Source organism: Onychomys torridus, chromosome 2 (genome assembly GCF_903995425.1).
Source record: "Onychomys torridus chromosome 2, mOncTor1.1, whole genome shotgun sequence".
NCBI lineage: Eukaryota > Metazoa > Chordata > Mammalia > Rodentia > Cricetidae > Onychomys > Onychomys torridus.
Genome location: NC_050444.1, coordinates 149,843,616 through 149,859,941, shown reverse-complemented (window position 1 = coordinate 149,859,941; position 16,326 = coordinate 149,843,616). Strand labels below are relative to the sequence as shown.

At 36.7% G+C, this 16,326-nt stretch overlaps 1 protein-coding gene and 1 pseudogene across 5 annotated transcripts in view; one reads left to right on the top strand and one right to left on the bottom strand.

Annotated features, from left to right (window-relative positions):
- Window positions 1-3,207: 3,207 nt before the first annotated feature.
- Hnrnpr (heterogeneous nuclear ribonucleoprotein R) overlaps window positions 3,208-16,326 on the bottom strand; it is a 34,537-nt gene continuing 21,418 nt past the window's right edge. For 4 of the 5 annotated variants that reach the window (XM_036178701.1, XM_036178704.1, XM_036178702.1 and 1 more), the window contains 5 exons: window positions 15,687-15,822; window positions 11,762-11,976; window positions 7,030-7,179; window positions 4,593-4,714; window positions 3,208-4,473 (listed from right to left, as the gene is read on the bottom strand). In XM_036178701.1, the coding sequence (XP_036034594.1) occupies window positions 3,861-4,473; window positions 4,593-4,714; window positions 7,030-7,179; window positions 11,762-11,976; window positions 15,687-15,822 (1,236 nt within the window). In that variant the 3' untranslated portion in view covers window positions 3,208-3,860. The remainder of the gene's footprint in view (window positions 4,474-4,592; window positions 4,715-7,029; window positions 7,180-11,761; window positions 11,977-15,686; window positions 15,823-16,326) is intronic. The other variant, XM_036178703.1, reaches the window with a different exon arrangement.
- On the top strand, window positions 13,514-13,622 carry LOC118579035 (annotated as a pseudogene).

Here is a 16,326-nt window from a genome sequence, read left to right as displayed (position 1 = left end):
AAACCAGAGCTTCTGGTAACCTCAAAATAACAATAACAAATATATATGCATATAAGAACGTATTTTAAAAAGAAAAAATTTCTAGGAAGAGTACTAATAACTGCTTCAAATTAAATATTTACATTACTGACCAATATATTAAGTAGTATTTTTAAAGCTTAGTTTTGCATTTTAAAAAGTAAGAGCTGACCAACGAACTTCTAATGCAGAAGTAAACATGTTTGGTTCATGGGACTTTGGATTCTGGACTCCCCAGCAGTCCTGTGATCCACGGGCTTACTCAGAACTGGACCCTAAGTTAACAGAAGCTCCCATCTTAGAGAAACAGAAACACATTTACAGGTCCAGTGCAGTCTTTCTATAAGGCTTTCTCTTCACTGCTCACTTAGGAAATTCCAAATCAAAGTGCAGTGCAAACAGTTAAGCACAGCTGACTGTCCTGAGAACAGCTTAGTATAGTTAGACTGAAAAGTAGACTTTGTAAGGCAAACTCTTAATAAATTTGTAAGTCTTTAGAACAAACAAGAATAGCCTTATAGCAAGTATTTACTGGGTTTTGTTTTACAAATAATACACAATTAATAAAACATAGGTATGATTATATTCAAATGGGCAGGAAGCAAATGATATAATGAGTTTCAAGAATAATTTTATAAGGCTTTATGATAGAGTGGAATTTTATGACCCTTCTCTTCTATCATTTATTTTGATGCATGCTAATCTTTGTTAAGAGGATTCGTATCCTTAACCAGTCAAAAGAAAAAAATTATCTCTAATTAGGAGAAAGCATTGGGCTTTCTTTTGCAGAATAACCCCTATAACTAAGAAAAACGAAAAACAAATCTGCTGTGCGGTTTTTTTTTAAAAAGGAATTTTAAAACCATAATTCATTTTCCTTTTCTTTTTGGATCAGGTAAATCTGAATTTAATTAGAAATCTGGCAACTTATTAGAACTTTTTTGTTTTTAATTAGAACACCTTCATATAAATATACACATTTAAACAACTGCTATAAATGAGTGATCAAATAAAAATTAGCATTCCATTATGGGGAAGGAATATACTCATTAATGCAGGAGGATACCCACAAAGAGGTCTACCTCAATATAGGTATTACTTCCAACACTTATTTCATCTGACAGGCTCAAAAATAAAATTATCAACTAGGTTGGGTAGAAAAAAAGAGATGGAAAGGTAGACGAATAGGAAATCAAATCCCTCAAAATTCATAATCTGTGCCTATTTACTTATAAATAAACAAAATAAAATTCCCTAGCACAAATCTACAACTTTCTCTGATTGACATTTGTTCAATTTCCATGAAAAGATGAGCACTGAGGTTTGGTTTGGGTTTTTGCTTTTGTTTTTTTGGGTGAATGCTCAAGCGATAACTCAATGACATCAAACAAGAAAAGCTCTAAAGTAAAACTTTCAATAGGGTCACTGATTTTTAACAAAAAATTTTTAGAGTAAAGATTGAAGGAAATATCTGTAGATAGATCTTTAGTGGGAGGGGCATAAAAGAAAATGCCCACTTAAAATGTGAACTAAAATGTACAATAAAAGGATTTTGAAATGGAACTTGAGTTTTATTGTTTCTGCTTAGTTTGTTTGTATTTTAGGGTCACTGGTAGAAGCATAATGAATTGCTTTTTCAGAATCACTATTTCTTTTCCTAACTTTCTTTATGACCAACATCTAATTAAACATTTTTAAATCAATTGTGTGTGAAGCATGTGTGTCACAGCACATTTATGGAGGTCAGAGGACAACTGTGGGCTGAGGTCACACTCACACAGTCAGGTCTGACAGCCTTTGCTGGGCCATCTTGTTAGCCCATAACATATATTTAAAAAAATAGTTACTTGTACATTTTGTTCTTTCCAAGAAAAAATTAGTGCTTTAAGTCTAATTTACACTCAAGGTTTCAAATTATATTTTCAAAGTTTAAAAGCAGCGTTTAAAGAATATCTGCTCTATTTGTATACATGGCCCTAAGAAAAATTTAAAACTAGACTCTAAACTTTACCAAGTAACACCCATCTTAATTTATAACAACAGGCCACATAATTCATTTATCAACTTCTACAAAATAAGACTATTAATAAAGCCTGTTAAATTATTATGCTATGTGAATAAACTTTGAAAAAAATATAGTATTTGGCTTTCATCAGCAAATGTTAATTTTTAAAATTCAAAATGAAGTCACGAAACTGAAAATATGATTGACTGTGCCGACAAGGAATTAAATGGCTTATGATTCTAAAATCTAAAATTGTGACCACAAAAGACATCAAACAGGAACAAAGCATAAAACAAGGGAGTCTATTTTAATTCCCCAGTGGCTTATGTCTTATAATTTAAAAGATTTTAAAGGGGTTAGAAATACAGCTCAATGGTGGCATGTGTATAAGGCCCTGGGTTCAATTCCCAGCACCTAAAGGGAAAAACAACTTAATTGAAAATTTACATTCTTCTGCTCTTTTCATTCAGCAAAAATTCATTAGAATAAATTAGAATTTCTAAAAGAAACAAGGAAATAGATATTATTACTTGGCCAACAAAAATTTAGCCAGCAGACATAGCAAAAATTTAAAAATAAAGAGGATTCAGCAGAAAGCCAGAGACATAGATAGCTACTTGATATTTAAAAGCCTCTTCTAAGGCATGACTGCTTCCCAAAGCAAGTGTACTCAGCAATAGGAATCATGGTCCAGTAACTGAAACAGGGGTGCTGACCATAAACACTAAAACTGAAGTTTAGTTCACAGTGCAAATGACACCACAATACTAAATTTTGTCTGTATTTGTATTTACTTATCCAGCAAATAAAGTCTTCAGTCACAAATTATCCTTGATTTGAAAGAATGTGGGTCAAATAAATTGTATTCTGCTTCCCCAGCTCCATTTTGCTTTAATGAAAATTATCCAATACCTGTTCAAAACCTCTGAGTCTGTTTTTGTTTTAAGGATAAAATTTCAAAATTAGAAGAGATTATGAGAGAATACCAATCAATGAAATGCTATTTGGAATATGTGAATTTAGAATAATCCTTAAATCTGATATCCACAATACATGATGGAATAGACAAGAAATTTTTCATGAATTTGATCACTCACATAGGCAGTTCTACTTTGAAAACAGTATTCCTTCAGGGATTACGAATAAAATAATGTTTTAGGACACAATTGAATTTGAAATGGTAATGTTTTGAATAGATTTTTGAGTTTTATTGAAATCTTACATGAACAAGAAATTGGAAATACAATCACATCAAAGAACAAATTGTCAAGGCTTTGACGTTTAAGCCAAACAAATTTTGTAGGGCAGATTTCAAAAAGGTGTGAAGTTATAACAATTTAAAAACACAGTTAACCTGCTTCTAGGAATGCAAAACATACAGTCATAGGTTATTTTCAATACAAGGAAACTTAAATCTGTTTGCTTTAATTTCTTAAAACTACTAAGACAGAGCACTAGCTTGTACTTTTATTTACAGCATACTTCATACTCCTATGTAATCTATTCCAAATCCAAAAAAACAGAACTGTCCAAACCAAAGGTTCTGCAAAATCATGATTTAACAGTTTGTTCTGAAGCTTAAATGAAGCCTGGAACGATAAAAGCATTGTAACCCCAGAATAAGGGAACTCTGCAAGCCCAATAATGTCCAAGAGCATTTAGAAAAGAAGAAAAATAAAAAGACTTGAGTATATATACATAGTGATTTCTTCAGCTGAATACAAATGGCAGCAAACTGCTACTTAAAGATGAAACAGTTAAGCCAATTTTGTTTTGAAGAATGTAGATCTAGTGCCAATCGTATCTTGCCAGTATCGTTTTTCAAACCCTCACTTGTCTATTTCCACTGTTGCCCATAAGTATCCTGATAAAATTCTTGGTTGTCATTATTGTAACCATAGTTACCAGAATAGTCACCACCTTGTTGAAGCGGCTGCTGAGCGATGGGTTGGGAACCCCAGTTCTGTTGGTTGTTGGTCTGACGACGTTTGGAATCAGGCTGGTTGTAACCATCTGCCTTTCTCTTGCCTCCTACATTGCCCCCTCGATTGCCCCGAGCTCCACGAGAACCACGGCCTCTCTGCTGTTGTGCAGGACCCCCTCTGCCACCCCTTGAGCCTCTTGGTGGTCCCAAAGGTGCCCCCCTCTGTGAATAGCCAGCTCTACCTCTTGGAGGTGGTGCTCCCCGCCCCCTTGGTGGTGGTGGAGCACCTCGCCCTCCCCTTCCTCCTCCTCTTCCTCTTACTGCATAGCCATCATCATAGCCGTAGTAGGGATCTTCATAGCCTCCACGATAGTCGTGATAATCATAACCATAGTAATCATCATAGTAGTCTTCATAGCCATAATAATCTGGAGGGTAGCCATATCCACCTCTCCCTCCACCACGACCTCGACCTCTCATAGGAGGTGGCATTCGGGGAGGAGGGTGATAATAATAATCTTCATACCTAGCAAATGGAGGGAAGGGAGAAAAGCAACAACAAATCAGTTTACTTCAAGATTCATACTGCCTTTATTATCTGATGTTACCAGTGTCCTTTATTCCGATAGCAGAATATAAACTCACGCAGTGCTTCTGGAGGCCTGTCTAGCAGCTTGACGCTCTTTCCTTTTCTTGTCTGGTGGCTTAGCTAAGACAATTTCAATTTCTTCCCCTTCTATTTCTTTTCCATTCATTTCATCCATAGCCTAAATTACAAAAGAAAGTTTACTGTATAAGAAACAGTGCTTTAAAACACAATATAAATGGGGAACTTGAGAGCTGGCTCACTAGTTAAAGTCACTGGCTGCTCTTCCAGAGAACTCTGGGCTCAATTCCAAGCACCCATGTGGAATCTATTAACACTAGTTCCAAGGAACATGACACCCCCTGTAGTTTCCATGAGCACCATGCATGTACGGAGTGCAGACATACATGCAAGCAAAATAACTAGACACTAAAATCTTTTTTTAAAGTCTTGACTCAGTAAACATTTTAACTTACAAGAGTAGTCTGTCTAGCCCCCAACCCCCGCCCCCAAAATCACCTCTTTCCTTCACCTTATGTTTTTGTTTGGTTTGGTTTTCTTTTCTTTTCTTTTAAGATTTATTTATTTATTATGTATACAGAAGAGGGCGCCAGATATCATTACAGATGGTTGTGAGCCACCATGTGGTTGCTGGGAATTGAACTTAGGACCTCTGGAAGAGCAGTCGGTGCTCTTAACCTCTGAGCCATCTCTCCAGCCCTGGTTTGGCTTTCTTGAGACAGGGCATCTCTGTGGTTTTTTTGGTGCCTGTCCTGGATCTTGCTCTGTAGACCAGGCTGGCCTTGAACTCACAGAGATCCACCTGGCTCTGCCTCCCAAGCGCTGGGATTAAAGGTGTGCACCATCACCGCCCGGCCACCTTATGTTTTATACATAAATTACTATAGACAACAAAAAGCAATACTTGACTATAATATTTTAAAAGGTGAAAGAGGGGCTGGAAAGATGGCTCAGCAGTAAAGAGTACTTGTTGCTCTTGCAGAGGACCCAGGTTCAATTCCTAGCACTGATATGGTGGCTCACAACCATACTCTCTTCTGAACTATGAGGGCACCAGGAACACATGAAGTACATATACACAAACATAGACAAAACAGTCGTACACATTAAATAAACAAATAATACATCTAAAAGATTTTCTAAGGAAAAAAAAAAGAAAGCAAGCTGCATTTAGCCAAAGTTCTTAATTCCCAATTATTCTTGAAGCAATCCATCAATGTAAGCATCAATACACATCAGACAAAAACTAGCTCTTCAGATATCAATAAAGGTGTGGTATTCAACATTCAAATCTTGCACAGACGTATCATAGATGTGAAATGCAAAGGTTAACTGAATATAGCTATGAAATTCAACAAGATACTAAGTTTAATTTCCCCTTACATCTAACATAGAATTTAATGTGCCCAAACTAAAAGCAGAACACAGGAAATGTTAATGAAGCCTTAAGCAACAAGAAAGCAAAAACATCTCTATCTGTCTCTCTCTGAGACAGAGTTTCTCTGTGTAACTCTGGCTGTCGGGGTACTTGCTCTGTAGACTAGGAGGAGTCAAACTCAGAGGTCCTCCTGCCTCTGCCTCCCCAGTGCTGGGATTAAAGGTGTGGGTAACCACCTCCTGGTTCCACTTTTTTTTTTTAAAGTTCAGAGATTACCAAAAAGACTACAGTTGGGTGTGGCTTAGAGGAAAAGTACTTGCCATATATATTTTTGAGAGGTCCTGGGTTCAGACTGCAGCAACATAAACACATAATCACTCACACACAAACTCCTGTACACTAACTTTATTTCTGATTTCAAAGTTACTTTATGGTGCTGGAAAGATGACTCAGGTTAGGAGAGTGTAATGTTCTAGAGGACCTAAATTTGGTTCCTACACTAGGTAGCGCACAACCACCTGGAACACCAGCTCCAGTGAATCCAATACCCTCTTCTGGACTTCTCTGAGCATCTGTATACTCACATATATATGCACATACCCTCACACAGACATACACATATAAATTAATAAATTTAGTGAATTTACAATTAATTTTTAAAAATCTTATCTGGGCAGTGATGGCTCATGCTTTTAATCCCAGCACTCAGGAGGCAGAGGCAGGTGGATCTCTGTGAGTTTGAATCCAGCTTGGTCTGGTCTACAGAGTGAGTACCAGGACAGCCAGGGTGACACAGAAAAACCCTGTCTCAAAAACAAAAAACAAGACAAAACATTAAAAAAAACAAAAACAAAAACAAAAAACACTTAAAATAGTTATTTTTTGGCCAGGTGGTGGTGGCGCATGCCTTTAATCCCCGCACTCGGGAGGCAGAGCCAGGCGGATCTCTGTGAATTTGAGGCCAGCCTGGGATACCAAGTGAGTTCCAGGAAAGGCGCAAAGCTACACAGAGAAACCCTGTCTTGAAATAAAAAAAGTTATTTTATGTGTCTACCACGTTTGAAAACAAATAGTAAGAAAAAAACCAAAGCTCCTACCTTAACAGCAGCTCCTCTATCTTCAAAATGAACGAAGGCATAATCTTTCAACTTCTTCACCCTCTCCAGTTTTCCAAATTCAGAAAATGACTTTTCTAATATTTCTTCTGTCACCGTAGTAGCCAAGTTTCTCACAAATAAAACTTTCACCTAACAGCAATAAACACACGAAATTGGCACTCCTAAATTGTATGTCAAACCTTCAAATATACTTCTTGTCTTCATTCATAGGCTTTTGACTTTGCAACTCTAAACCAGTAAGTCTAAAAGTACAGTCCTAGAAAGTCTGCGAAACATTGAGAAAGGATTCCCACATTAGCTACTACTTTACTAAGGATGTTTAAAAAGGAACCAAGTTATACAAACTGTTGGCTCCTGCCTTCTCTCTCAACTGAACAGAACCAATAAGGCACCAACACACAATTATCATTATTAATTCATATAAATCATAATTAATGATTTAAAATAGATTATCATTTAATTAAATAACTAAATTTATCATAGCTACTAAGTAACCCCCAAACAAGTTTATCTGTTTCACCCTTTAAACTGTAGATATTCATTTAAAAACTATACAAGAAAATACTTGGGCTGAAAAGAGAACAAAATCTAGAAACAAACTACAATGCTTAAATCATTTAGAGTAGCATTAATGAAGAAAAAAGAAAGTCCATATTATACACCATACACCCAGATAAACTCCAAACAGATCAAAAGAGTATAAAAGGAATGTGGAAGCTGCCCAGCAGAGGAAAAAAAGGGGAATTCCTTTAGAGAGTATTGGTGTGAGGAAAGAGGAAAATGATATAATATGAAAAGATTAAGTTTTAAAAGTCACAAACATAAATGAAAAAATGTGTTGGTGTGGAGTAGCCTTATGACTTAGAATCTAGACCCCAAATGAAGAAATGACACCAACTACTGAAGACAGCATTAGATGGCAAAGCCATCATAAACAAAGTCAGAAGACAAATGATAAACATAGAAATTTGCAACTTACATCACAGAGAAGCATCAGAGCATCAGAAAGTAAGAAAAAGCTCAACAAATGAATAGAAAAATAGGCAAAACTCATGACATGATTCATAAAGAAATACAAGTAACTCCTCATATAATAAACTCTCAAACACAAACTTAGTAGAAACAAACCACCTACAGCACTGAACAAAAATGTAAGTTTGATCATATACTATTTTGTCAAGTATGAGGCACACCTGCTACAGAATATCTTAATGGAATATCTTAATAACTGCATTTACCCTTTGGACTCAATTCTCTCCTAAATATCTATCCCACAATGTATTTGCTCCATATCAACACACACAGGACATTCTTTCTTACTATACTTACACTCCAGTGCCTAGCTAGGACTGAGTATACAATGGAGACTAAAAAAGAAGAGGTGCTATATGAGCTGATAGAGAGCCAGGATCTACGGGTGCTAAGAGACATTCTTTCCCAACTCGTCACATCTCTGAAGCAAAGATATAACTTACAGTCAACAGATGAGTAACTCCCATGCTAAGTGAACTGGCAGCGTAACACAGAATAGGTTAGGGTTAACACAGAATAATGCTGTATCCTCCCAGAGCTGATCACACAGAATGGTGAACAAAGTACACACAGATTAATACTCACAAAAGGCTGCCGAAAGCCACTCATCTGAGAATTAAGGAAAGTAACATAATACTTTTTGTTTGCCTATACTTGTCTAAGTAAAGGCTAAAAGGGTAACCCATAGGTTATTAAAACTAGGTACCTTATAGGAATCATGGCAGACATGATGGTACTGGTGGACTTGTGTATACTTTCCTGTGTAATTTTTTATCCTTGAATTAAGAAACTACTATTCAAGCAAAAAAGAAAAAAATGCATACCCACAAGCTGTTGCCTCAGATAAAGGGCTTTTTGATTCAGAAAGATTTGAGCCCAGGCATAGTAGCACATGCCTTTAGTCACTGCACAGGTGTGTGTGTGTGTATGTGTGTACATGCAGAGATGTAAGCAAATCTGTGAGTTTGAGGCCAGGCTGGTCTACATAGTGAGTTCTAGGACAGCCAGGGTTACATAAAGAGACCCTGTCTTCAAAAACAACAACAACAACAACAACAAAAACAAAACACAAAACTCAACAACCAAAAATTAAAAAAAAAAAATAAAGATTTGGAAAGATTGTATTAATTCAAAGAGGAAAAAAACACTATTTTTTTTAACCTCTCCCTATGCCTTTATGTTTTCCATGCTTTCAGACTCTAGACTAAACAGGCTTCCACTGGCTTATTCACTGTTTGAAAAGAAGGAAGCTACTCCCTTGGACTTGGATGGAAGTGTAACTAACTCAGTACAGAGTGCTGGCTCTCAGGAGCCACATGCATAAGGCTGTAGGTTTGGTCAAAACAAGAAGATAAAAACAAGTTTGGAATTGCACTTAAAAATTGTTCAACAGAGTTCTAGAGTCTATCTCATTTGTATAAATAACACTTGCTAAGCACCGAAAGGCCTTCGCCTAAACTCCAGCACTGCAAAAACATACTGAAATACTAAGTTACATACAGTCAGTAAGAAAATGAGTCCCTCTGAGAGTTACATTAGGTTTTTAGGTTCGTTGACTGTAAAACTGATCTGACGTGCTAAAAGGAAAGTTGTGACATCAATGAGTAAAGAGGAGAAGCTTTACCAAAGTACATAAGCTTTCTTTTTAAGTTAGAGAGGAAATATGGCGTCAATTTTACTCAAATCCAAGTTCACAGAGGCCTCCTTCCCACTCTGAAGCCTTTTTTTCTCATGGATTTTGGAAGGTTTTCTTTTGTTTGTTTTAAGATAGAGTCTTTAAACTACCTATGTAGCCAACAACAGCCTTAAACGCCTAACCTTAATGTCTTTACCTACCAAGTACACCATCATCATGCCCAGTTTTATTTAGTCCTGGGGGTGGAGGCCAGGGCTTCTTGTATGATGGGCAAGCACTCTACCAACTGAATCATATTTTGAACCAGAAAACAATAGTACAAGATTAGAATCTTGCCATTTTCTGGTGGGTGATGGTGGTAGGAGGATTATTTTGAACTTCCACTTGAAAATTTAGCAGGATTCAGTGAAAAGTGATTGATAAAGCAAAATTACTAGTTCTATTTTGAAGATCTCTGGGAAATCTTACTACTCCCAATGCATAATACACCTTTTAACTTTTAGATATTTTTATTTCTAAAATGGCAGAAGAGGATATGCTTTGTCTGTACAGATAGTCAAAGCTATAGTGTAGTTTAAAAAGGTGAATAAACCAATGGAATTCTGTAAGTAAAAACACATGGCATTCAAAGTCCAGTAGTTAGCACAAAGCCACAATGTACTAGAAGAAGAAACAATGAAGACTGAAATCAAGAAAGAAAAAGGGGTTGGGGATTTAGCTCAGTGGTAGAACGCTTGCCTAGCAAGCACAAGGCCCTGGGTTCAGTCCTCAGCTCTGAAAAAAAAAAGAAAGAAAGAAAGAACAAACAAACAAATAACCAGGACTATTCAGATTCCTACTCCCTTCCCTGGATATTCATCTAAACAAGGAATGTGAGCAAAAACCAGGAAGCAGAATTCTTGAAAGCCTCTCTGGATCATATCTGCTTAATCTCAAAATGTCTTTGTATACAAAGCGATCATACTAATATAGACCAGAGTCTCCAAACTAGTCAGAGGGAGCATCAGCCTCTTTCAAATCTGGAATTAAAAAAAAAAAACAAAAAAAAAACAAAAAAAAAAAAAAAAAAAAAAAAAAAAAAAAAAAACCTCAAAACAAAAAATTTCAGTCATGAAAATTCAAATACTAATTTAAGGTCACTGATAAAGTTCCCTCCCTGAAGAAAGAGACATAACTGAAATACACAAACCCACTCCAAGTAAATGAATCCCTTTAGTCCCAGGAGCCATCCAAAAAAGTCTAAGAACCAGGACTCCCAAGCAAAGGTCCTAACACTGAGAAAATGGAGGACAGGCTCTTTGTAGGATCTGTCAAGTCTATTCTGCCATGACCAAAAATCAAGAAGCATAGCAATCTTTTGTCTTTATTCATACGTGAAAAAGTTGGATACATCAAAATAAACTAACTATAAGTCTAAATAAAGTATAGCCGGATGGTGGTGGTGCACGCCTTTAATCCCAGCACTCGGGAGGCAGAGGCAGGTAGATCTCTGTGAGTTCGAGGCCAGCCTGGTCTAGAGTGAGATCCAGAACAAGTACAAAAACTACACAGAGAAACTCTGTCTGGAAAAAACAAAACAACAACAAAAAGTATAATTCACATTCATAAAGCATGAGCTGGTTCATGCTTGTATGCCTGTATTACCAGCACTCAGGAGTCTGGGCAAAAGGATTCTGAGTTAGAAGCCAACTTGGGCTACACAGTCAGTCTGAGCTAAATAGGGAGATTGTTCAAAAAAGAAAAAACATAATATTTCTGGCCAGTGTATTGTTATTTTTCATGGTACTAACATTAAATAAATGCTCGGTGTGTGTGAAATACTTACTTGAAGAAACTGGATATCAGTTCTTTTGGCATATCTGATCTGGAGGAAATTAAGCAGCTGCTCAGACAGGCTACCTCATTTAGTGTTACACAGACTCCTTTTTGCTTTTCTAAGCAATTACAGTAAAGACCTACATTTTGTATTTACTATCACGAAGTTTGAGCTGTGAATACAAAACTGAAATGGTACCCTACTGGCAGCCCAGCAGCTGTATTTACCTTCGCCATGACTTCTGGATCTGGTTCCTCCACGGGGTCAGCCCATTCAACTGTAACTACATTTCCCCACACTTTTACTTTTCCACTCATCAGCCGGCGTCTGGCTTGTGCTGCTGACTTGTGATCCTCATATTCAAGGAAGCAGAACCCCCGATTCTTCTTTTTGTCATCGGGTTGATGATAGAGAATAACGTCCACCAAACCCTCTGTTAAACCAACAGCCAGATATATAAGCCAAAAGCATCCACCACACGTCTAGCGATTAGGCAGACCTAAATCCACTTGCCAATGAGCAAAAAAAAAAAAAAAAAAAAAAAAAAAAAAAATTGAAGAAGCCTCACAGTAGTAAACATTTAATAAGCATTATTCAATGCAGGTTTGGGTCAGTATTATGTGTTCTCTATTCATTTTAGAATCTCTGTAACCCTACCTAGCCAGGGAGATCCTAAGATGACTGTGGCTTATAATAAGTTTTGGTTTTACCCAAGCACTGGGGCAAAGCTTTAGTGAAACATTTCACTATCAGGATAACAATTTGTACTGTATCAAGCTGATAAAAGAAAATGCTGGCCATACTTTCAGGAGGGGAGGCTAAAATCTTTTTAGAATGTGGATTAGCCTATAGAAAAATGTCTGAGATAAATCAAACAGTGAAAGGGAAGATTGATTAGGACCCTCACTTCCACAACTTAAGTAAAACACAGCTCTCTGAACAGATGAAGATAGGTCTCTCCTGTATCCCAGAATCTAATCAATATTTATATGTATAATCCAGCTATCATTTGGCTTAAAAGGGCTTATTGGGAAATGCTATCATTTATACTATTTTCTACAGAAAGTATTTTACTGTTTAAAAATAACCCTAGACTTTTAAATTATAACCTGTTTTTAATGTTAAAAAAAATAGAATCTCAAAGTAGGTCTAACTAGTATGAAGTTGTACAATTAATGATAAACACTAACAGAACCTCAAGACTCCATCCAATTACTTAAATGCAAGGGAACTACCTTTCAACTAATCACAGACAAAAAAATAAAATAAAATAAATAAACAAAAACTGTCCTTACACCCAACTTAATAGCTACTATTTTTGCCATGGACAAAGATGATCAACAGCTGTCTCAAGTCCTCCAACCTTACTTAGTCCTTTCCTCTGTCCCTTCATGTGTGTCCCTTTAGGTCACCTGAGCTAACCAAGAACTTTCTACACCCTTATAAACAAATGCTTCCATTTTCTTCTAGCCTAGATTTCTCAGAAAGCCAGGTGCATCAGCTGCTTAAAATGTCTTGGATGAATTTCTCATGTCCAAAACTGCACACCTACAACCCAAATCTATTTTCTCTAGGGAGCCCTAGATAATAAACCATCATCCATATCAGCTAAGCCCTCAAATCAGAAAATAATAGTATTTTTTCCATTTATTTCATCTCTATGGTCCAAATCCAACACATTTACTTTTTCCCATCTCACTGTTGCCCTGGTCCATGCTTCTCTCTAAACTATTACTAATTCTGATAAGTTCTAAGCCCTTATCTACAGAACAATAGAAAAAGCATTCTGTAAAGATGAAACATCTGTTATTCCATACCTAAGACCTTCAAACACTTTTCATTCTGTTTGCAATAAAATACAAACTTCTTACATGGTCTAAAAGAGCCCTGCCTACTTTATCTCATATAATTCTGCTTTAAATTACCTTTAAACAAACATTAGCTTTCTATTAGTTACTTTAATATAGAAGTTATTTCTTGTGTTGTATGAAAGGAGAAAAGGTTAGCAGTCCCCTTTACAAGGACAGAAGAGGTCCTTGGGCCTAACCACATGTATACAGTTTTAAAAAACACAAGTTTTTTTTTTTTAAAAATGCATTACAATACATTAAAAAAAAAAAAAAAAACAAGTTTTTTTTTTTGACTCAGACACTTAATATATGTTACTCTTTTGGAATGCACTGTTCTTTGGGAGCTGTCAAATGGGTGCTGGGACTTGAACCCAGGTCCTCTGGAAGAACAGCCAGTGCTGTTAACCACTGAGCCATGTCTCCAGCCATGAGGGGCATTGTTCTTTTGTATGCTGTATAGTCTTGAGTTTTCAGGTCTTGACTGAAATAACACCTTATCAGAAAAGCTAACCATGGGAACAGACAATAGATATTTTGTAGCTAAATATTCTGTATTTTCCCTTTTATAGTATTTTACTACAATGTGGAAATATTTCTCTTTAATTTTTTATCTTATCTCTTTTCCCAGATGTAGGCTCTATAAGGCAAAGAATAGGTCTCTTATCCACCACTGTATTCCAGTGTTTAGCAGGCATTTTAATAAGCACATGCTGGAGGACATGAACAGAAAGGAACTGCTAAATAAACAGTCAGTAGAGCAATTGACCAACACAAAATGAGCATTGGAAACTAAGGTTTCAGAGCTGAATTTCTATAGAAAAGATCCAAATCTATTCTAGATAACTGAAGTTTGGCCTTAGATGGGTTATCTATACAGATTTTTAAAGGAATGTAGTGTTTTTTAGAAGAGGTGGCCATGGTCTTAAAATAGTGCTTTCAAATGATAATCCAACATCTATCTATCTATTTATCTATCTCTCTAATGTGTATAAGAGAGAGAGAGAGAGAAAGGAAGGACTGGGAAGAGAGAGACAAGGAGAAACACACATACAAAGAGACAGAGACAGAGAGAAACAGCATGCCAGTGGGCATACTCCTATGCCATGATGTATCTGTGGAAGTCAAAGAACAACTTTCATGAGTGGGTTCTTTCTTGCCAATTTGTGTAATCAGGGGATTGAATTCAGACCATCAGGCCTGTAGCCAGCACACCCCTACCAGATCAGCCATCACTGGTCCAATCTCAACATTTAAAAAGTGAAATGCAGGGCAGGAGAGATGGCTCAGAGGTTAAGAGCACTGATTGCTCTTCCAGAGGACCTGAGTTCAATTCCCAGCACCCACATGGTGGCTCACAACCACCTGTACTGAGATCTGGTGCCCTCTTCTGGCTTGCAGGGACACATGCAGGCAGTAAATTAATTAATTAATTTTAAAAAAGTGAAATGCAGGCCAGGTATGGTGGCACACTCCTTTAATTCCATCACTCCAGAGGCAGAGATAGAGAGAGGCAGCTAAATCTCTGTAATTGAGGCCAACCAGGTCTACATGGCAAGCTCTAGGCCTGCCAAGGATAGAGACTATCTCAAAAAAAAAAAAAAAAAAAAAAAAAAAAGTGAAATGCTTGCTGTCTAGGGAAATGGCTCAGTAAGTAAGTAAGAGGACTTGTTGCGAAAGCAAGAGAACCTAAGTTCAAATCCCCAGTACCCACATAAAAAGTGAAATGGAATGGAAAATAAGATGAATCATTTGTAATAAATCAAAGTATGGTTTTATTCAATTCTTTCAGATTATATATAAAGTCTTCTGTTTCCCAGACTGTCCTTGAGTAAGTTCTGCCAACAAACTCCTAACTTCCGAGTTCAAGGAGTACAAGCATGCACTTGGATGCATGACTTCAGTGATTTAAGTATGTGGACCTGTGTGATACCAAATGTACTTCTCAATCAACTGCATAAATTCAATTAGAAATTCTTAAAAATTACGTAGACAGGTCAACAGGAAGAAATGAGAACTCTCTTCTCCCTAATCCTAAAGTTATTGGAAGAAAAAGCTTTCACTTTGAGGGCTAGAGATTAAAGGCTCTGGCAAAAACCAAGGTTCGATTAAGACAAAGTGTAAAAGAAATTCCATGAAATCAAGAATACTTAAGACGCGTGTTCACTCCAACCACTATTAAAACAGAAAGGAAGCAATTTAGATATGAGACTTTAATTCTTGGGGGGGGGGGAGACACAACACATATTATAAATAATAATGCAACAATTCTCACAAACCAACTTCTAAATGCATTTTGTTTTACCTGTGACTTTACTGAACTCTTCCAGAATGTTTTCTTTTGTCTTATTCTTTGGAATGGATCCAACAAAAAGTCTGTTGTTTGCCACAGAAATGCACACTCCCAGGTGCTTACCAGGGCGAATCTCATAGCTGTCACACTGCAAAGAAGAAAAGAACCAGAGAACCCCAAACCACCCCAGACTGAAAACAACTGATATAAATCTAAAGAGCCCCACAATCTAAGGTCAAACACTCACCAAGCTCCATAAAGCTTGCCAAAACATGAGTGCGTATTTTAAATTTGTTACAATCTCCAGTTATAGCTTGGTTTTGTAACCTCTACTGTCCATCCATATAAAAAGGGCTCAAGGATATTCATTTTAACATTGAATATTTCTTTTTTCTTTTGGGGGGATGGGGGGATTGAGACAGGGTTTCTCTATGTAACCCTGGCTGTCCTTGAACTCAAGAGATTCATCTGCCTCTCTCTACTTCCCAAGTGCTGGAATTAAAGGTGTGCACAACCACTGCCTGGCTACATATTTCAATTTTATCTACCTGAAAATTCTTTTCCAGAGAATTTCAGAAGGAATACCTGAAACTATTCAGAGTCCTTGAGGATAAAATTAGATATACATAAGCAATAGCCAAAACAATATGTA